Source organism: Oncorhynchus clarkii, unplaced genomic scaffold (assembly GCF_045791955.1).
Source record: "Oncorhynchus clarkii lewisi isolate Uvic-CL-2024 unplaced genomic scaffold, UVic_Ocla_1.0 unplaced_contig_3726_pilon_pilon, whole genome shotgun sequence".
In the NCBI taxonomy this organism is placed as follows: domain Eukaryota; kingdom Metazoa; phylum Chordata; class Actinopteri; order Salmoniformes; family Salmonidae; genus Oncorhynchus; species Oncorhynchus clarkii.
In genome coordinates this window covers 225,956-248,210 of record NW_027261033.1, presented here as the reverse complement: position 1 = coordinate 248,210, position 22,255 = coordinate 225,956, and the positions used below count along the sequence as shown (strand labels likewise).

At 46.2% G+C, this 22,255-nt stretch overlaps 1 protein-coding gene across 1 annotated transcript in view; it reads left to right on the top strand.

Annotated features, from left to right (window-relative positions):
* Window positions 1-22,255, top strand: part of LOC139403876 (Dmx-like 2) — a gene marked incomplete at its 5' end in the record, with an annotated part of 65,931 nt that overhangs the window by 36,540 nt on the left and 7,136 nt on the right. Inside the window, 12 exons of the mRNA XM_071147055.1 lie at window positions 1,285-1,365; window positions 5,322-5,512; window positions 5,672-5,808; window positions 6,514-6,599; window positions 9,294-9,495; window positions 10,169-10,286; window positions 11,501-11,566; window positions 16,815-16,901; window positions 18,473-18,594; window positions 18,677-18,821; window positions 21,623-21,683; window positions 21,980-22,107. Of these exons, the coding sequence (XP_071003156.1) occupies window positions 1,285-1,365; window positions 5,322-5,512; window positions 5,672-5,808; window positions 6,514-6,599; window positions 9,294-9,495; window positions 10,169-10,286; window positions 11,501-11,566; window positions 16,815-16,901; window positions 18,473-18,594; window positions 18,677-18,821; window positions 21,623-21,683; window positions 21,980-22,107 (1,424 nt within the window). The remainder of the gene's footprint in view (window positions 1-1,284; window positions 1,366-5,321; window positions 5,513-5,671; window positions 5,809-6,513; window positions 6,600-9,293; window positions 9,496-10,168; window positions 10,287-11,500; window positions 11,567-16,814; window positions 16,902-18,472; window positions 18,595-18,676; window positions 18,822-21,622; window positions 21,684-21,979; window positions 22,108-22,255) is intronic.

Below are 22,255 nucleotides of genomic sequence, written 5' to 3'. Positions count from 1 at the left end.
CTACCTCCCTCCTCCTCTCTACCTCTCTCCTCCTCTCTACCTCTCTCCTCCTCTCTACCTCTCTTTCTCTCTCTACCTCTCTTTCTCTCTATCTCTACCCCTTTCTACCTCTCGCTCCCTCTCTTTCTCTCTACCTCTCCTCCTCTCTCTCTCTCTTTCTCTCTACCTCTCCTCCTCTCTACCTCTCTCTTTCTCTTCTCTCTACCTCACTTTCTCTCTCTACCTCTTTCTCTCTCTACCTCTCTATCTCTACCCCTCTCTACCTCTCTTTCTCTCTACCTCCTTCTCTCTACCTCTCCTCCTCTACCTCTACTCCTCTATACCTCTACTCCTCTCTACCTGTACTCCTCTCTACCTCTCTCTTTCTCGCTACTTCTCTCTTTCTCTCTACCTCTCCTCCTCTACCTCTACTCCTCTATACCTCTACTCCTCTCTACCTGTACTTCTCTCTACCTCTCCTCCTCTACCTCTACTCCTCTCTACCTGTACTCCTCTCTACCTCTCTCTTTCTCACTACTTCTCTCTTTCTCTATACCTCTACTCCTCTATACCTCTACTCCTCTATACCTCTCTCAACCTCTCAACCTCTCTCCTCTACCCATTTGTTTATCCTTTGTGTTCTGTCCTCTGTTTTCTGTCTCCCCTCATCTCTCTCCTATCTGTCCCCTGTTGTAACATTCTACTTAACCTTTAACCTTTACCTCTCATTCTCTTCCCTACTCCCTCCCCCTCCCTTGTTTCACCCCCCTTTTTTTACTCATGCCTGAGGCTGGGAAATCAGACGCAAGCCCCTCCTCCCTCCCATGACTAGCCAGACATACATAACTCCTCCTCCCCTCTCCACTGTGCCAGTTGATATTGAGGCAGGTAGGCCTGAGCAGGGTCCTCCCCCCAGCCCCAGTGTCTCCCAGCCCCTCCACACTGATTCAGGGGACACAGCAGCACCTAGCTGTGAGTAACAGAGCTCCAGTGGGTTTGCAGTGCTGGGTGCAGTGATTACTACCATGCTGGTTTTGCGGTGTGGTATTGCAGTGCAGTAAATGCCACTAATGTGGTTTCCCCACTCTGTGTTACTCAGAAAGTTAGCTGGTGTTTTCTGTAAGGATACTATTCGTTGGAAGTTCATGGTTCTCTGAACGGACAGAAATACATCTCTGTCTGTCTCTGTTATTGTGTGCTGTGGTCTCATCTCATTGTATCGTGCACCTGAGTGTGTGTGTTTATGCAGGTGTGTGGGCATGTTTTCCATCTCATTGTGTCATCTCTATCTGTCTGTCACCATAGCAGCAGCAGCAGGTAAAGCTAGAACGGACTCGTCATCATCAGTGACCTCTGAACCTGACTCAGGGACTAAGGCTAAACCAGGTACTCACTGTGTTTCAGGTCTGGGTTAACTAACAGTGCATTTCCACATAACACGATAATTCGGATAGCCATGCTTGCTTTGTCCTCATGTGGGTGCTAGCAAGCAGGCTAGCAAGCAGCCAATCCAGTAGGGGTTGGAAGCTTGAGTGAACTTCGATTGGTCAATAGCGTTGGTATATCGCAGAGTATTTGCATACATTTCAGCTTTCGCCAACTTTGTTCCCGCCGTATTCATGCTCGCATCCACCAACCCTCCCCCCGACCACTTCACTTCCCTCCATTGAAAATGAATGGGCCCCCGTTGTTTCATCGCCCCCATCGTGTTATGTGGAAATGCACTGCAAGGTTTAACCAGGTACGCTCACTGTGCTTCAGGCCTGGCTTAACTAAAGCTAAACCAGGTACGCTCACTGTGCTTCAGGCCTGGCTTAACTAAAGCTAAACCAGGTACGCTCACTGTGCTTCAGGCCTGGCTTAACTAAAGCTAAACCAGGTACTCACTGTGCTTCAGGCCTGGCTTAACTAAAGCTAAACCAGGTACGTTCACTGTGCTTCAGGCCTGGCTTAACTAAAGCTAAACCAGGTACGCTCACTGTGCTTCAGGCCTGGCTTAACTAAAGCTAAACCAGGTACGCTCACTGTGCTTCAGGCCTGGCTTAACTAAAGCTAAACCAGGTACGCTCACTGTGCTTCAGGCCTGGCTTAACTAAAGCTAAACCAGGTACACTCACTGGGCTATAGGTCTGCCTTAACTAAGGGTAAACCAGGTACACTCACTGGGCTATAGGTCTGCCTTAACTAAGGGTAAACCAGGTACACTCACTGGGCTATAGGTCTGCCTTAACTAAGGGTAAACCAGGTACACTCACTGGGCTATAGGTCTGCCTTAACTAAGGGTAAACCAGGTACATTCACTGGGCTATAGGTCTGCCTTAACTAAGGGTAAACCAGGTACACTCACTGGGCTATAGGTCTGCCTTAACTAAGGGTAAACCAGGTACACTCACTGGGCTATAGGTCTGTTTTAACTAAGGGTAAACCAGGTACATTCACTGGGCTATAGGTCTGCCTTAACTAAGGGTAAATCAGGTACACTCACTGGGCTATAGGGCTGCCTTAACTAAGGGTAAACCAGGTACACTCACTGGGCTATAGGTCTGCCTCAACTAAGGGTAAACCAGGTACACTCACTGGGCTATAGGTCTGCCTCAACTAAGGGTAAACCAGGTACACTCACTGGGCTATAGGTCTGCCTTAACTAAGGGTAAACCAGGTACTCTAACTGGGCTAAGGGTAAACAAGGTACATGGGGCGGCAGGGTAGCCTAGTGGTTAGAGCATTGGACTAATAACCAAAAGGTTGCAAATTCAAATCCCAAGCTGACAAGGTTACAAATCTGTCGTTCTGCCCACTGTTCCTAGGCTGTCATTGAAAATAAGAATTTGTTCTTAACTGAGCCTAGTTAAATAAATGTAAAAAATATATATTTAAAAAAAAACACTAACTGGGCTGTATAGTAATGTCTGGAATGGAATGAATGGTGTTTGATTCTATTCCATTATTTCCATTCCAGCCCTTACTATGAGTCGTCCTCCCCTCACCAGCCTCCACTGCCTGGGTGATCTAGTGTGGATCAGTAGTATCCGTGATGGTGTACTGTAGTAACTGTGTTGTTCCTCCATTATTATGAGCCGTCCTCCTCTCACCAGCCTCCACTGCCTGGGTGATCTAGTGTGGATCAGTAGTATCCGTGATGGTGTACTGTAGTAACTGTGTTGTTCCTCCATTATTATGAGCCGTCCTCCCCTCACCAGCCTCCACTGCCTCTGTGATCTAGTGTGGATCAGTAGTATCCGTGATGGTGTACTGTAGTAACTGTGTTGTTCCTCCATTATTATGAGCCGTCCTCCCCTCACCAGCCTCCACTGCCTCTGTGATCTAGTGTGGATCAGTAGTATCCGTGATGGTGTACTGTAGTAACTGTGTTGTTAGTTACTAGCATGTGATTGTGGTATTGGAGTTAGGTGCTTGATGAAAGCAACACAACTGTAATTCAACATATTTATTATTACTTATTAGTTGTGACGGTAGACAAACTAATTCTGAATATCAGTTCTTCTGAATACTGTTTTGGAACCAACCTGTAGTGATCAGACATTATTAGCAGATTGTGTTAAATAAATCAATGTGCTTTTGTGTTCACATTTAGACTTGATAACTTTTCTTTGAAGTCAAGTGTTCTTTCAGGATGTGGGTGAAAGGGGAGGAGTGGAGAAGTGGGGAGAGGAGAAGAGGCTGGTGGGGGAGGATGTGGAGAGGAGAGAACAGTGGAAAGGAGAGGAGGGAAAGAGGCTGGTGGGAGAGGATGTGGAGAGGAGAGAACAGAGGAAAGGAGAGGAGGAAAAGAGGCTGGTGGGAGAGGATGTGGAGAGGAGAGAACAGAGGAAAGGAGAGGAGGAAAAGAGGCTGGTGGGAGAGGATGTGGAGAGGAGAGAACAGAGGAAAGGACAGGAGGGGAGAGAAGGGTGGAGGAGAAGAGGCTGGTTTTGGGAGGATGTGGAGAGAACAGAGGAAAGGAGAGGAGGAAAAGAGGCTGGTGGGGGAGGATGTGGAGAGGAGAGAACAGAGGAAAAGAGAGGAGAGGAGGGGAGAGAAGGGTGGAGGAGAAGAGGCTGGTTTTGGGAGGATGTGGAGAGAACAGAGGAAAGGAGAGGAGGAAAAGAGGCTGGTGGGGGAGGATGTGGAGAGGAGAGAACAGAGGAAATGAGAGGAGGGGAGAGAAGGGTGGAGGAGAAGAGTTGAGAGAAGAATGCTTTATTTCAAAATGCCAAGTAGTCTATAAGACTCAGCTCTGTAAAAAGTACTGCTACCTTGTCTGCCACACACACACACACACACACACACACACACACACACACACACACACACACACACACACACCCACACACCCCCACCCACCCACCCACCCTCTGGAGAGCTGAGATATAAGGGTCCTTGGTCTCTCTCTGTTGTATACCAGGTCACAAGCCATGCAGATTACCCTCAAGGACTCAGAAGCCTTTCAACCAGCAGACAGACGTTGATTAGAATATTATTAGAAACCTCTGGTCATATAACCATTCATAACCATTCTAACCAGTCTCATCATGATATATAGTATAATGAGTTATTGTGATCACCTTGACTGTATTGTCTTGTAGTCTGACGTGTGTGTGTGTGTTGTACGTGTGTCTGTTGTACGTGTGTGTGTGTGTGTTGTACGTGTGTGTGTGTGTTGTACGTGTGTGTGTGTCTTGTACGTGTGTGTGTGTCTTGTACGTGTGTGTTTTTGTGTGTGTGTTGAACGCGTGTGTGTGTGTTGAACGCGTGTGTGTGTGTTGAACGTGTGTGTGTGTGTTGAACGTGTGTGTGTGTGTGTGTGTTGTACATGTGTGTGTGTGTGTGTGTGTGTTGTACGTGTGTGTGTTGAACGTGTGCGTCTTACGCTGTTGTCTTGGTTTGTCTCTCGTCTCAGTGGTTCCAGAGATAGTCACCCAGGATAACGGTCCAGGTTTGTGTTAAAACGTCTGTGTCTGTCGTGTCCGCTCTCCTCTGTATGTGTTTCTGTGTCTCTCCATGTCTTGGGCCCAGAGTTTACCATAACCATGTGACCTGACCAGGAAGACGCTGGGCCCAAACGCTAACACAGATGCTGTGCAGGGTTGCTGGAGTCAATAATCAGTTCAGTCAATTCAGTTTGTTTCCTGAATTGAAATGGAATTGAGCCTAAACCCTGGTGCTGTGCCTTCCACCTGTACCCCCTAACCTCTCCTGGGCTCTACTGGGTGATGAAGACGATGATGCGTGATCAACTCCTCTTCATCTCTTACAAGGCAGCAGTCATGTAAAAATGTTTCTATAAAAAAAAACATATGTACTAACAATCTCTCTCCCACACCCACCATCCCCTCCTCTAGCCGTGCCAGCCCCTCCCCCGGCAGAGGATGTGGATCGACTCAGACGACGGTTTAATATGAGGATGCTGGTTCCTGGTCGTCCAGTAAAGGAGGTCCCTGCCACCCCCCCTCCCGTCCCTGCAGAGAGACCCGCCTACAGGGAGAAGTTCATTCCGCCAGAGCTCAGCATGTGGGACTACTTTGTGGCCAAAGTAAGGCGTGATGCTGCTCCGCACAACACCACTATATACATACGCTCACTGACAAACCATTTGTTGGTACATACAGTCATTAAAACATCAAAATAGACACAAACAAATAAGCTCTCCTTTCTCTCTCCTCCTCCCTCTCCTCCTCCCTCTCCCCCCCAGCCCTTCCTGCCCCTGTCAGACAGTGGAGCTCTGTATGACTCAGATGAGAGCGGAGAGGAGGATGATGACGACGATGATGATGATGCCTTCCTCTCTGACACACAGATGACTGAACACTCTGACCCCAACTCATACAGGTGTGTCATTGTTGTGCCTTTTCCTACTTGACATCTAAGTAGAGTTCAGCTGTGGACAGCCCTTTGTATTGGGCCATGGTACACTGATTGTTCAGAGTATTTTCTACTAAGATTCAACACCCTGCCATCTTACCTGTAATGTCATGGTATGCTCTCTCTCTTCTCTCTACTCTCTCTCCTCTCTCTCTCTTCTCTCTCCTCTCTCTCTCTTCTCTCTCCTCTCTCTCTCCTCTCTCTCTCTCTTCTCTCTCCTCTCTCTCTCCTCTCTCTCTCTTCTCTCTCCTCTCTCTTCTCTCTCCTCTCTCTCTTCTCTCTACTCTCTCTCTTCTCTCTCTACTCTCTCTCTTCTCTCTCTACTCTCTCTCTTCTCTCTACTCTCTCTCTACTCTCTCTCTACTCTCTCTCTACTCTCTCTACTCTCTCTACTCTCTCTCTACTCTCTCTCCTCTCTCTCTCCTCTCTCTCTCCTCTCTCTCTCTCCTCTCTCTCTCCTCTCTCTCTCCTCTCTCCTATATCTCTCCTCTCTCCTCTCTCTCTCTCCTCTCTCTCCTCTCTCTCCTCTCTCTCCTCTCTCTCTCTCCTCTCTTCTGTCTCCTCTCTTCTCTCTCTCTTCTCTCTCTCCTCTCTCCTCTCTCTCTCCTCTCTCTCTCCCCTCTCTCTCCCCTCTCTCTCCCCTCTCTCTCCTCTCTCTGTCTCTGTGTGTAGTTGGTCTCTGATCCGTCTGGTCATGGTGAAACTGGCTCTACATAACGTCAAGACCTTCCTCCCTCTCACTGGACTGGACTTCACAGGTACACACAAACACACACACACTAGGGTTGAATGGCAGGAAACCGTTTACCGGGATTTACTGCTCAAAACCACTCCATTTCCCGGGATAAATAACTGCGAGAAACTGGTAAATGATAATAAATTATTTATATGAACAGCAAGAAGTGAAATGGAAATGTTAAATTATATGTGATGTCAGACAGCCCATCTCAGGGTGGGGACAGAGAGCCCATCTCAGGGTGGGGACAGAGAGCCCATCTCAGGGTGGGGACAGAGAGCCCATCTCAGGGTGGGGACAGAGAGCCCATCTCAGGGTGGGGACAGAGAGCCCATCTCAGGGTGGGGACAGAGAGCCCATCTCAGGGTGGGGACAGAGAGCCCATCTCAGGGTGGGGACAGAGAGACCATCTCAGGGTGGGGACAGTTCAGAATGCATGTAGACCTATCATCTCATCATGGTAACTTGTTTTCTTGTGACAGGAAGGCCTGTATTTTCTGCAGCATAGTCTATATTACAGTAATATAAAACCAAGTGTTGTCTAATATACCCAACTCCATCTGGCTTTCAGGGGTCACCTTATTTATTCATTGTAAAGATATATATTTTGTATTGTAGCCGCAGAGTTTTAAAACAGTCTGTCACTCGAATATCGTTGCTTTAAATCAGTGCCTGACCGAGCACTCTGTCTTTCTCTCTCTCCATCAACTCCATTCAAATTGCATCCAAAATAGATCATCCTGTTCTAGATTGTTCTTTATATATAAATGTCCTAGCCCACTTCTTTCAGGTAATACATTCAATGCAGTATTAGTCTTATATTTAGCAAATTAATTATGGGTTATGCATAATAAGCTTCTAATGAATAGCCTCTTGTCTCTTGCTCAGTACGCACACACCTGTGCTCCGCTGGCCTCTCTCCCTAAATAACGCTCCTTAGCTCTTGGAGTCTCATGCAGGAAAAGATACAGTAGAATAGTTTGTTGGACATTATTATATTTTTGCGTTTCTTATGCCAATAGACTATCAGAAGAGGGACACAAGCTCTTGTTTGCTGAATGTTAAATACAGCAGCCAATAGAACAAACAGGTAGTTTGAAAGAAGAGTGAACTCACGATGGTGGTAGGTTATAACAGTTATTTATTCAGACCCATAACCATTCAATCTTCATGAAGAGAAGTGAAAGCCTTCTGCATCTAATTCTGGTCCTATATTATTCAATGATGTCTTTAGAATGATGAAGATAAGGACAACAAAACGTAATTCATTGAACTGTTGAAAGAGAGGAAGGAATGAAGCAACAATAGAGAAAGAGGAGGTTAGCTAGTAACATTAGGGGAAATATTATGAAAGGTCAGCCTACTAATTATACAAATAGGCCCTATTCAATTTCAGAATTCAAATCTAATTTGCTAGCCTGTAGCAACTTTGTAGGCTGCATGTGCTGCACCAGAATCACATGATCTCTCCCTGCTTTATCATGGTTTGAATGAGGTGAGTAAAACCAGTTCATAATCAGTATAATACAATGCAGTACAGGAATACAGATTAACCTACTGGAGCTAGGTTCATTTATTTAGTCAAGAGAGCATATAGCTAGCTACATCTATGGGCTTTTATGTTTTTCTGTCGTGTGTAATGTGCAGTAGACTATATCATATATGTATTGGATAAGGGCACCATCATTTGGGCTTTTTTGGGCTTGGGCTCAGTAAATGTCTTTAATGTAGGGCTCAGTAAATGTCTTTAATGTAGGGCTCAGTAAATGTCTTTAATGTAGGGCTCAGTAAATGTCTTTAATGTAGGGCTCAGTAAATGTCTTTAATGTAGGGCTCAGTAAATGTCTTTAATGTAGGGCTCAGTAAATGTCTTTAATGTAGGGCTCAGTAAATGTCTTTAATGTAGGGCTCAGTAAATGTCTTTAATGTGTAGGGCTCAGTAAATGTCTTTAATGTAGGGCTCAGTAAATGTCTAATGTGTAGGGCTCAGTAAATGTCTAATGTGTAAGGCTCAGTAAATGTCTTTAATGTAGGGCTCAGTAAATGTCTTTAATGTAGGGCTCAGTAAATGTCTAATGTGTAGGGCTCAGTAAATGTCTAATGTGTAAGGCTCAGTAAATGTATTTAATGTAGGGCTCAGTAAATGTCTTTAATGTAGGGCTCAGTAAATGTCTTTAATGTAGGGCTCAGTAAATGTCTTTAATGTAGGGCTCAGTAAATGTCTTTAATGTAGGGCTCAGTAAATGTCTTTAATGTAGGGCTCAGTAAATGTCTTTAATGTAGGGCTCAGTAAATGTCTTTAATGTGTAGGGCTCAGTAAATGTCTTTAATGTAGGGCTCAGTAAATGTCTTTAATGTAGGGCTCATCAGGCTCAGGTAGCATCAGGGTTGAATTTTGGATCAAAGCTCTAATTACATCCAGACAGGCCTATTTATATACTTTATAATGCTTTTGAATGACACTTCCAGTTTTGAAGGGATATTCCGTGTACCCCGGGAGAAAAGTGAATTATTCTGGGGATGGAACAATTGTAATATACCGGGAAAATATTCAACACTCACTCACTCACTCACTCTCACCCACTCACCCACTCACCCACTCACCCACTCACTCACTCACTCACTCACTCACTCACTCACTCACTCACTCACTCTCTAGAGCGGCGCAACCAAAACAGTTTTTCTTTCTGTTATCGTCCTATCCTCCCTCCATCAGACCTGCCGGTGACATCTCCTCTGGGGAATGCTGTGCTGAAGACACTAGAGAACTGGGAGACCCAACTCCAGGAGAGGATGAACAAGTTTGATGGTCCTCCTCCCAACTACATCAACACCTACCCCACTGACCTCAGCACAGGAGGGGGGCCCGCCATACTGAGACACAAGGCCATGCTGGAGCCTGACAACACACCTTTCAAGTGGGTATTATTCACACACACACACACACACACAGATACATAGACTACACACACACACAGATACATATACTACACAGATACATAGACTACACACACAGATACATAGACCACACACACACACACACACACACACACACACACACACACACACACACACACACACACACACACACACACAGAGAGATACATAGACTACACACACTCACACACAGATACATAGACCACAAACAGATACATAGACCACACACAGATACACAGATATATAGACTACACACAGATACATAGACTACACACACACACACACACACACACAGAGAGAGATCCATAGACTACACACACAGATACATAGACTACACACAGAACATAGACTACACACACAGATACATAGACCATAGACTACACACACAGATACTTAGACTACACACACACACACACACACACACACACACAGAGATACATAGACTACACACAGATACACAGATATATAGACTACAAACAGATACATAGACTACACACACACACACACACACACAGAGAGAGATCCATAGACTACACACACAGATACATAGACTACACACAGATACATAGACCATAGACTACACACACAGATACTTAGACTACACACACACACCCATGTTCTCACATGTTTCTGTGTGTGTGTCTCGTGTTCCAGGAATAAGAACCACATTTCGTTCCCTGCGAGGCGTCTTTGGCACTACCTGGTGAAACAGGAAGTTCTTCAGGAGACTCTGATTCGCTATATCTTCACTAAGAAGAGGAAGCAGAGCGAGGTAACGAGCTAAACTGGACCCCTGGTACAATCTGTGTCTGTCTGTCTGTCCCCTACATCTACAGCATGTCTGGTCTCATACACCAGGCATCCTTTATTTACCTGGTTATTACTTACACATTAAACTAGTCAATTGGTCATTATATGTTTCAAGGTATATTCAGAAAGGTGTCATTATATCACCTAACTTGTTAATGATTAATTAAGTGGATTCAGAAAGGTGTCATTATAGCACCTAACTTGTTAATGATTAATTAAGTGGATTCAGAAAGGTGTCATTATAGCACCTAACTTGTTAATGATTAATTAAGTGGATTCAGAAAGGTGTCATTAAAGCACCTAACTTGTTAATGAGTACATAGCAGGTAACTTCTGAGAAACAGGTTTAACATAGTGTTACCTCCTCCAGTCCAGCCTCTCCTACAACATGCACCATGTCAGACAGATCATCAGTCTGGATGTGTCCTTAGAATCATCTTCACAACAATAGTTCTTCAAATCCCAAATTCTATTGATTTATATTTTATATATTCTGTATTTTGAGTAAGGTCCATAATTATTTTGTACATTATGGCCCAGTTAATTTAACTTCTGAAGAGTAGTGTATATCACACACACACACACACACACACACACACACACACACACACACACACACTTCTATTGTTATTATTATGGTTTTGACGGCCTTGTATTGTGTAATCAAGAACAGAGAATTCTGTGATGTCTGCACACCATCACTACTACTATCATCACCTCTATTATTAGTATTATTCAAATGTTCATGATCATGTCTGAAGACATCTGCTAACACAGACAGTCATCTTATATGGTGCATCTCCTTTCTAAACGCAATTATAACCACATACATAGATCCTGCTTTGTTGAGATTTGAGTAGAAAGTTAAAGATGTGATTTCAAACTACCTTATATCTGACTTCCAGTAAGTAAACTCTTTAAGGTGTGTTTATTTTGACTTTGGTGTTGAGACTGTGCCCCACCCTCCCCTCCACCCACTGTCATTACATTGAGAGAGACCTCTCCTATCTCCCCAGCACTCCACTCTGTTACCATGTGATTGGACATTGTTTGGGTTGGTAGAAGCCTTCCACGTATTGACACACTGACTGTGTGTGTGGCTGCGTGTATCTACCATCCAAACAACCCTGTCATTTTTGTTTTCTTCATTTTGTGTTTTGTGCATGTGTTGTGTAGTGTGTTGAAGGCTATATGGATCTCCTCAGCCCAAACTGTGTATCTGGAGCTCTCAGGTCCAACAAGGTAGTATCAAGGTGTCTGTCTGTACAGTATGAACTGGTACCTGCTCAGGGCTGTGTAAGTCTCTCTTCTAATCACTTGGCATGCTTCACCTCACCATTACTACTCACTATCCCAACACTACCAGGGTTTTCCAGAGTTTAACCTCACCATTACTACTCACTAACCCAACACGACCAGGGTTTTCCAGAGCTTCACCTCACCATTACTACTCACTATCCCAACACTACCAGGGTTTTCCAGAGTTTCACCTCACCATTACTACTCACTAACCCAACACGACCAGGGTTTTCCAGAGCTTCACCTCACCATTACTACTCACTAACCCAACACCACCAGGGTTTTCCAGAGCTTCACCTCACCATTACTACTCACTAACCCAACACGACCAGGGTTTTCCAGAGCTTCACCTCACCATTACTACTCACTATCCCAACACTACCAGGGTTTTCCAGAGCTTCACTTCACCATTACTACTCACTAACCCACCATGACCAGGGTTTTCCAGAGCTTCACCTCACCATTACTACTCACTAACCCAACACTACCAGGGTTTTCCAGAGCTTCACCTCACCATTACTACTCACTAACCCAACACGACCAGGGTTTTCCAGAGCTTCACCTCACCATTACTACTCACTAACCCACCATGACCAGGGTTTTCCAGAGCTTCACCTCACCATTACTACTCACTAACCCACCATGACCAGGGTTTTCCAGAGCTTCACCTCACCATTACTACTCACTAACCCAACACTACCAGGGTTTTCCAGAGCTTCACCTCACCATTACTACTCACTAACCCACCATGACCAGGGTTTTCCAGAGCTTCACCTCACCATTACTACTCACTATCCCAACACGACCAGGGTTTTCCAGAGATTCACCTCACCATTACTACTCACTATCCCAACACTACCAGGGTTTTCCAGAGTTTCACCTCACCATTACTACTCACTAACCCAACACGACCAGGGTTTTCCAGAGTTTCACCTCACCATTACTACTCACTAACCCAACACTACCAGGGTTTTCCAGAGTTTCACCTCACCATTACTACTCACTAACCCACCATGACCAGGGTTTTCCAGAGCTTCACCTCACCATTACTACTCACTAACCCACCATGACCAGGGTTTTCCAGAGCTTCACCTCACCATTACTACTCACTAACCCACCATGACCAGGGTTTTCCAGAGCTTCACCTCACCATTACTACTCACTAACCCACCATGACCAGGGTTTTCCAGAGCTTCACCTCACCATTACTACTCACTAACCCAACACTACCAGGGTTTTCCAGAGCTTCACCTCACCATTACTACTCACTAACCCAACACGACCAGGGTTTTCCAGAGCTTCACCTCACCATTACTACTCACTAACCCACCATGACCAGGGTTTTCCAGAGCTTCACCTCACCATTACTACTCACTAACCCAACACTACCAGGGTTTTCCAGAGCTTCACCTCACCATTACTACTCACTAACCCATCATGACCAGGGTTTTCCAGAGCTTCACCTCACCATTACTACTCACTATCCCAACACGACCAGGGTTTTCCAGAGCTTCACCTCACCATTACTACTCACTATCCCAACACTACCAGGGTTTTCCAGAGTTTCACCTCACCATTACTACTCACTAACCCAACACTACCAGGGTTTTCCAGAGCTTCACCTCACCATTACTACTCACTAACCCAACACTACCAGGGTTTTCCAGAGCTTCACCTCACCATTACTACTCACTATCCCAACACTACCAGGGTTTTCCAGAGTTTCACCTCACCATTACTACTCACTAACCCAACACGACCAGGGTTTTCCAGAGTTTCACCTCACCATTACTACTCACTAACCCAACACTACCAGGGTTTTCCAGAGCTTCACCTCACCATTACTACTCACTAACCCAACACGACCAGGGTTTTCCAGAGCTTCACCTCACCATTACTACTCACTAACCCAACACGACCAGGGTTTTCCAGAGTTTCACCTCACCATTACTACTCACTAACCCAACACTACCAGGGTTTTCCAGAGCTTCACCTCACCATTACTACTCACTAACCCACCATGACCAGGGTTTTCCAGAGCTTCACCTCACCATTACTACTCACTAACCCAACACTACCAGGGTTTTCCAGAGCTTCACCTCACCATTACTACTCACTAACCCAACACTACCAGGGTTTTCCAGAGCTTCACCTCACCATTACTACTCACTAACCCAACACTACCAGGGTTTTCCAGAGCTTCACCTCACCATTACTACTCACTAACCCACCATGACCAGGGTTTTCCAGAGCTTCACCTCACCATTACTACTCACTAACCCACCATGACCAGGGTTTTCCAGAGCTTCACCTCACCATTACTACTCACTAACCCAACACTACCAGGGTTTTCCAGAGCTTCACCTCACCATTACTACTCACTAACCCAACACTACCAGGGTTTTCCAGAGCTTCACCTCACCATTACTACTCACTATCCCAACACTACCAGGGTTTTCCAGAGCTTCACCTCACCATTACTACTCACTAACCCAACACTACCAGGGTTTTCCAGAGCTTCACCTCACCATTACTACTCACTATCCCAACACTACCAGGGTTTTCCAGAGCTTCACCTCACCATTACTACTCACTAACCCACCATGACCAGGGTTTTCCAGAGCTTCACCTCACCATTACTACTCACTATCCCAACACTACCAGGGTTTTCCAGAGTTTCACCTCACCATTACTACTCACTATCCCAACACTACTAGCGTTTTCCAGAGCTTCACCTCACCATTGCTACTCACTAACCCAACACTACCAGGGTTTTCCAGAGCTTCACCTCACCATTACTACTCACTAACCCAACACTACCAGGGTTTTCCAGAGCTTCACCTCACCATTACTACTCACTAACCCAACACTACCAGGGTTTTCCAGAGCTTCACCTCACCATTACTACTCACTAACCCACCATGACCAGGGTTTTCCAGAGCTTCACCTCACCATTACTACTCACTAACCCAACACTACCAGGGTTTTCCAGAGCTTCACCTCACCATTACTACTCACTAACCCACCATGACTAGGGTTTTCCAGAGCTTCACCTTACCATTACTACTCACTAACCCAACACTACCAGGGTTTTCCAGAGCTTCACCTCACCATTACTACTCACTAACCCAACACTACCAGGGTTTTCCAGAAATCACATTTGTAATATTCCTGGAATCAGGAAGGAATAAGAATCCGTAATCCTTAAACCAGGATTTCTGAAAAATGTAAGAATTTGGGGAAAGTTAGCATAATTTTGCAACCTTACCTACTACCTAACCTCACTGTCACTAACCCACTAACTCATCACATCACCTCACCCCACTGACACGGCCTGTCACTAACCCACTACCTCATCACCTCACTGTCACTAACCCATTAACTCATCACATCACCTCACCCAAATGTCTGTCACTAACCTACCTCATCACATCACCTCACCCCACTGACAAGGTCTGTCACTAACCCACTATCTCATCACCTCAACCCACTGTCTTTCACTAACCCACTACCTCATCACCTCAACCCAATGTCTGTCACTAACCCACTACCTCATCACCTCAACCCACTGTCTGTCACTAACCCACTACCTCATCACCTCAACCCACTGTCTGTCACTAACCCACTACCTCATTACATCACCTCACCACACTGACACGGTCTGTCTCTACCCCCACTAACACACTGACACGGTCTGTCTCTACCCCCACTAACACACTGACACGGTCTGTCTCTACCCCCACCAACACACTGACACGGTCTGTCTCTACCCCCATCAACACACGGTCTGTCTCTACCCCCACCAACACACGGTCTGTCTCTACCCCCACCAACACACGGTCTGTCTCTACCCCCACCAACACACGGTCTGTCTCTACCCCCACTAACACACGGTCTGTCTCTACCCCCACTGACACACGGTCTGTCTCTACCCCCACTGACACACGGTCTGTCTCTACCCCCACTGACACACGGTCTGTCTCTACCCCCACTGACACACGGTCTGTCTCTACCCCCACTGACACACGGTCTGTCTCTACCCCCACTGACACACGGTCTGTCTCTACCCCCACTGACACACTGACACGGTCTGTCTCTACCCCCACTGACACACTGACACGGTCTGTCTCTACCCCCACTAACACACTGACACGGTCTGTCTCTACCCCCACTAACACACTGACACGGTCTGTCTCTACCCACACTGACACGGTCTGTCTCTACCCCCACTAACACACTGACACGGTCTGTCTCTACCCCCACTAACACACTGACACGGTCTGTCTCTACCCACACTGACACGGTCTGTCTCTACCCCCACTAACACACTGACATGGTCTGTCTCTACCCCCACTAACACACTGACACGGTCTGTCTCTACCCCCACCAACACACGGTCTGTCTCTACCCCCACTAACACACGGTCTGTCTCTACCCCCACTAACACACGGTCTGTCTCTACCCCCACTAACACACGGTCTGTCTCTACCCCCACTAACACACGGTCTGTCTCTACCCCCCACTAACACACGGTCTGTCTCTACCCCCCACTAACACACGGTCTGTCTCTACCCCCCACTAACACACGGTCTGTCTCTAGCCCCCACTAACACACGGTCTGTCTCTACCCCCACTAACACACGGTCTGTCTCTCCCCCCACTAACACACGGTCTGTCTCTCCCCCCACTAACACACGGTCTGTCTCTCCCCCCACTAACACACGGTCTGTCTCTACCCCCACTGACACACGGTCTGTCTCTACCCCCACTGACACACGGTCTGTCTCTACCCCCACTGACACACGGTCTGTCTCTACCCCCACTGACACATGGTCTGTCTCTGTCTGGTCATTCCTTCTATAGCTGGGCCTAAAGTCTTTCATTCTTCTGCTGCTGGACCCATTCTTCATCTCTTCCTAAATACTATCATCCCCTCTGTAATGATGACTTATTCCAGCCCCTCTTCCAGCTCTGACAGAGAGGTGTCACGTGGACCTAACCTGCATGTTCTCTCTGAGTGCTCACTGTGTCACTGCTGTGTGTGGCTGTGTGTCAGTGTAGGGGTGTTGTGATAGCGTGTGGCTGTGTGTGTATGTAACAGGTGTCTATGCTAAGACATTGTGTGTCTGTGTACAGTATGTATGTACCAGGTGTACTAAATGATGGCGGGTGCTGTGATAATGTGTTCCAGGTGGAGGGAGACTTAGGCTACCCAGGAAGGAATGCTAAGATCATCCACAAGGAGTCTGACATCATCATGGCCTTCGCCATCAACAGGGTGAGAGACCTCTGCAGTGCACACAGACACCCACACACAAAGCTTTCCCATTTGATGAACATGGCACCTGAATGTCAAACTACGTCAGGTTTTAGAGTCCGACACCATTAACATATAACAGTCTAAGCCCCGTCTAATTTGATAATTTTTTTACATCTATTTAATCCCTTATTTTTGTCACTAAACAGTCTCCATATATACTTCCATAAATTATTTTAAACTGGTACCGGGGGACCTTCAGACTGGACTTGTGAGACCTGTGGACGTCCTAGAGCAGAACAGCCCATGTATACGTGTTCCTGAGAGTCTCACCTTTACACAGATCAGTGTTTAGCCCAAACTGTTGGGACCCTACAGACAGAAGTTGGCAGATCGGCAGTATCGGCTTCAGACCAGTCCCAAGACGCTTGTGGGGGTCGTAGAGCAAAATGAAGAACACCATCGTGTTCCTGAGAGTCTCCTCCGTAAAGGGATTTTTGTCCAAACCGTTCCGTCGCTACAGACGATTTTGTGAGAGTACCGATTTTCTGATGTCTCATGGTCTGACAAACACTGCTCTAGCTCTGTCACCTTTCACCCCAAATGCGGAAGTGTTACTTAGGCGGATGCGGTGGATTGAGACACATCCAATGCAAAAGAAATGATATCTGTAACTTAAACTGATGGATTTTTGTATTCTGCTAAATAGATTTCCACATGGGCGTGGACATCAGCCTTAGGGGGGTTAACACACAGTTCACCAAATATAAATGTTCTGTACGTTGGAATGTGTCTACTCATTCAGATGATGTGGTATACATTTACTGGCCTCTTCTCTCCCTCCCTCCTCCCCTCCCCCCTCTTCTCTCCCTCCCTCGTCCCCTCTTCTCTCCCTCCCTCCTCCCCTCCCCCCTCTTCTCTCCCTCGTCTCCTCTTCTCTCCCTCCCTCGTCCCCTCTTCTCTCCCTCCCTCGTCCCCTCCTCCCCTCTTCTCTCCCTCCCCCCTCGTCCCCTCTTCTCTCCCTCCCTCGTCCCCTCCTCCCCTCTTCTCTCCCTCCCCCCTCCCCCTTCTTCTCTCCCTCCCTTATCCCCTCCTCCCCTCTCTTCTCCCCCTCTTCTCCCCCCCTCTTCTCTCCCTCCCTCGTCCCCTCCCCCCTCTTCTCTCCCTCCCTTGTCCCCTCTCTTCTCTCCCTCCCTCCCCCCTCTCTTCTCTCCCTCCCTCCCCCCTCTTCTCTCCCTCCCCCCTCTCTTCTCTCCCTCCCCCCTCTCTTCTCTCCCTCCCTCCCCCTCTTCTCTCCCTCCCTCCCTCCTCTTCTCTCCCTCCCTCCCTTATCCCCTCCTCCCTCCCTTATCCCCTCCTCCCCTCACTTCTCTCCCCCCTCTTCCCTCCCACCCCCCCCCCCCTCTTCTCTCCCTCCCTCGTCCCCTCCCCGCTCTTCTCTCCCTCCCTCGTCCCCTCTCTTCTCTCCCTCCCTCGTCCCCTCTCTTCTCTCCCTCCCTCGTCCCCTCTCTTCTCTCCCTCCCTCGTCCCCCCTCTTCTCTCCCTCCCCCCCTCTTCTCTCCCTCCCTCCCCCCTCTCTCCTCCCCCTCCAGGCTAACACCAATGAGATAGTGCTGGCGTCCACTCACGACGTGCAGGAGGTTGATGTGTCCACTCTGTTAGCTGCTCAGCCCTACACCTGGATAGGAGAGGACTTTGACAAGGAGTCACACAGGTCAGTACACTGTTACACACACATATACACATACACATATACACATATTCATACATTGTGTTGGACTTCTTTCTCTCCTCAGTTCTGATGACGTGGACTACCGTTCTTCCCACACTAACGTTGCCCAGGCCTCCTCTACCCCGTCCCACTTCAACCCCAAAGACATGGCAGCCTCTGCATCCATGCCCTGGCTAGGGAGTGGGCAGACCAGCATGGGTGCTAGTGTGGTATGACACACAAACATCCTCCACTCACTCCCTCACTCACTCACTCACTCACTCACTCACTCACTCACACACACAAAACATCCTCCACACACTCACTTACTCACTCACACACATACACACACAAAACATCCTACACACACAAAACATCCTCCACTCACTCACAAATTCACTCACACACAAAACATCCTACACACTCAAAACATCCACTCACTCACTCACTCACACACACACATACACACACAAAACATCCTCCACTCACTCACACACTCACTCACTCACACACATACACACACAAAACATCCTACACACACAAAACATCCTCCACTCACTCACACACACACAGATGCATAGTATAATCACACACACAGACACACACACACACATACATACAGTGTATATATATATATATATACCTTGTTTTTGAAAGAAAAGCACATTTTCTGTCCATTAAAATAACATCAAATTGATCAGAAATACATTGTTAATGTTGTAAATGACTATTGTAGCTTGAAACGTCTGATTTTTTATGGAATATCTACATAGGCGTACAGAGGCCCATTATCAGCAACCATCACTCCTGTGTTCCAATGGCACGTTGTGTTAGCTAATCCAAGTTTATCATCAAGTTTATCGCCAACCCAGACAGGATGACCACATCAGTGAATCAACCCACTCAGTTGACGCACCCCCTCTGTATACTACTCCCTTTACAGAACCGCGCAAACTGGCTCTAACCAGAATAGAAAGAGGAGTGGGAGGCCCCGGTGCACAACTGGGAAAGAGGACAAGTACTTTAAAGTGTCTAGTTTGAGAAACAGACACCTCACAAGTATTCAACTGTCAGCTTCATTAAATTGTACCCGCAAAACACCAGTCTCAACGTCAACAGTGAAGAGGCGACTCCGGTATGCTGGCCTTTTTTAGCCTGTAATCGAACCCACTAATGCTGGATCTCCAGATACTCAACTAGTCTACAGAAGGCCCGTTTTATAGCTTCTTTAATTAGAACAACAGTTTTCAGCTGTGCTAACATAATTGAAAAATGGTTTTCTAATGATCAATTAGTATTTTAAAATGATAAACTTGGATTAGCTAATCTAACGTGCCATTGGAACACAGGAGTGATGGTTGCTGATAATGGGCCTCTGTACGCCTATGTAGATATTCCATAAAAAATCTGCCATTTCCAGCTACAATAGTCATTTACAACATTAACAATGTCTACACTGTATTTCTGATCAATTTGATGTTATTTCAATGGACAACAAAATGTGCCTTTCTTTCAAAAACAAGGACATTTCTAAGTGACCCCAAACTTTTGACATTTCAGTTGAATGCATTCAGTTGGACAACTGACTAGGTACAGTATCTCCTTTCCTACTTTCCATTTACTTGGACCTTGTCAGTGCAGTGTAGTCCAGTGAGAGAGGTAGTAGTCTGTACTGACCTGTAGAGGGACACAGTACTCAGGAGTCAAACCTCCGTCCCAGCCTGTCTGGCTCACAGCTCACCACTCTAAACTCAAGGTCCTGTCTGTTTATTATGAAAAGCCCTTCCTATTGTCTCTCCCCACACTGCTCTGGTGTCATAGGTAATATGTACAGCAGTACCTATCAGAACTCATCAGAGTACTGCAAGACAGTACGGTTTAAAGCAAGCAGACAAACGTTTTACTTTCAATGTCAGAAGTCATTGTCTCACCCTATTCCTCACTCGCTGTGTCTGAACCGAGGCCCGCTAGCTGGACCTAGTCAGTCCAGTGAATATGGACACTGCTTTATCTATCTCAGGCCAAACAAGACAGAGAGTTGAGGACTAAACAGGCTGGTAGATGAGTCTATGTTACCAGAGATAGGCAGTGTGTGTGTTTGTATGAGAGAGATGGGAGAGTATCAACACACAGATACCCAGCTCTCACAGCGTCTCCTCGGCTGCCCAAGGTACAGGCCTGCGTCACCGCATCAACACTTCTCAAATATGTCCCCATTCAAGTGATAATTCTTCATGTTACAGTCAATATGGAGTACCTTGTACCAGAAGTATAAATATGTCCCATTCTAGTGATAATTCTTCATGCTACAGTCAATATGGAGTACCTTGTACCAGAAGTATAAATATGTCCCATTCTAGTGATAATTCTTCATGCTACAGTCAATATGGAGTACCTTGTACCAGAAGTATAAATATGTCCCCATTCTAGTGATAATTCTTCATGCTACAGTCAATATGGAGTACCTTGTACCAGAAGTATAAATATGTCCCATTCTAGTGATAATTCTTCATGCTACAGTCAATATGGAGTACCTTGTACCAGAAGTATAAATATGTCCCATTCTAGTGATAATTCTTCATGCTACAGTCAATATGGAGTACCTTGTACCAGAAGTATAAATATGTCCCATTCTAGTGATAATTCTTCATGTTACAGTCAAATGGAGTACCTTGTACCAGAAGTATAAATATGTCCTATTCTAGGTGGTGAGTCTTGGTAAGGCCAGACTGTATGTGTAAAACAGGTCCCAGTTCAGATGATGAATCCCCTTTAGAGTGAAAGGTTGTAGAGTAGTTTTAATGACTTAAAAGAAAGACCTGCCCACTGCTCTGGCCAGTATCACTTCAGTTTATGAAGCTGACGTATCGGCATGTTGGCCTTCATCAGAGCTGTTTCAGTGTAAAGAAATGTCCTAGTTGACTACTGAAGTCCGTAGTGTAGGGCTTCACTGTGTATTGACTGAATGTTTTAAAGACTGAGGTTTCAAATGAAGTTTGATGTATTAGGTTATTTAAATGTTGTTTTTCAGATTATGAAGAGGAACCTGAACAATGTGAAGAGAATGACCTCCCACCCCATATTCCAGTACTGTAGGTACCATCTAATGAATACAGTACCATATACCACTACTAGGTAATATACAGTATACCACTACTAGGTTGTATACAGTATGTCACTACTAGGTTATATACAGTATACCACTACTTGGTTATATACAGTATACCACTACTAGGTTATATTTAGTATGCCACTACTAGGTTATATACAGTATGTGTACTATACAGCATACTGACGGCCTGTACACAACACTGTTTGAATGACGGGTCTGTTCCTTCAAACAGGGGAATTTCAAACATTTCCTAATGTTTCTGTGTCTGTGTATTAGATATGACTGGGGCTCAGGACGGCAGTGTCCGTATGTTTGAGTGGAACAGGCCACAGCAACTCATCTGCTTCAGACAGGCAGGCAATGCCAGAGTCACACGCCTCTACTTCAACTCACAGGGAAACAAGGTCCACACACAGACACACACACAGACAACAATACTATTTTTCATCCTCAGTATTATGATTGTGCTGATCTCTCTGTGTTGGTCTGTCTGTCTGTCTCTCTCTGTGTCGCTGTCTCTCTGTATCTGTGTCTGTCTCTCTCTTCCTGTCG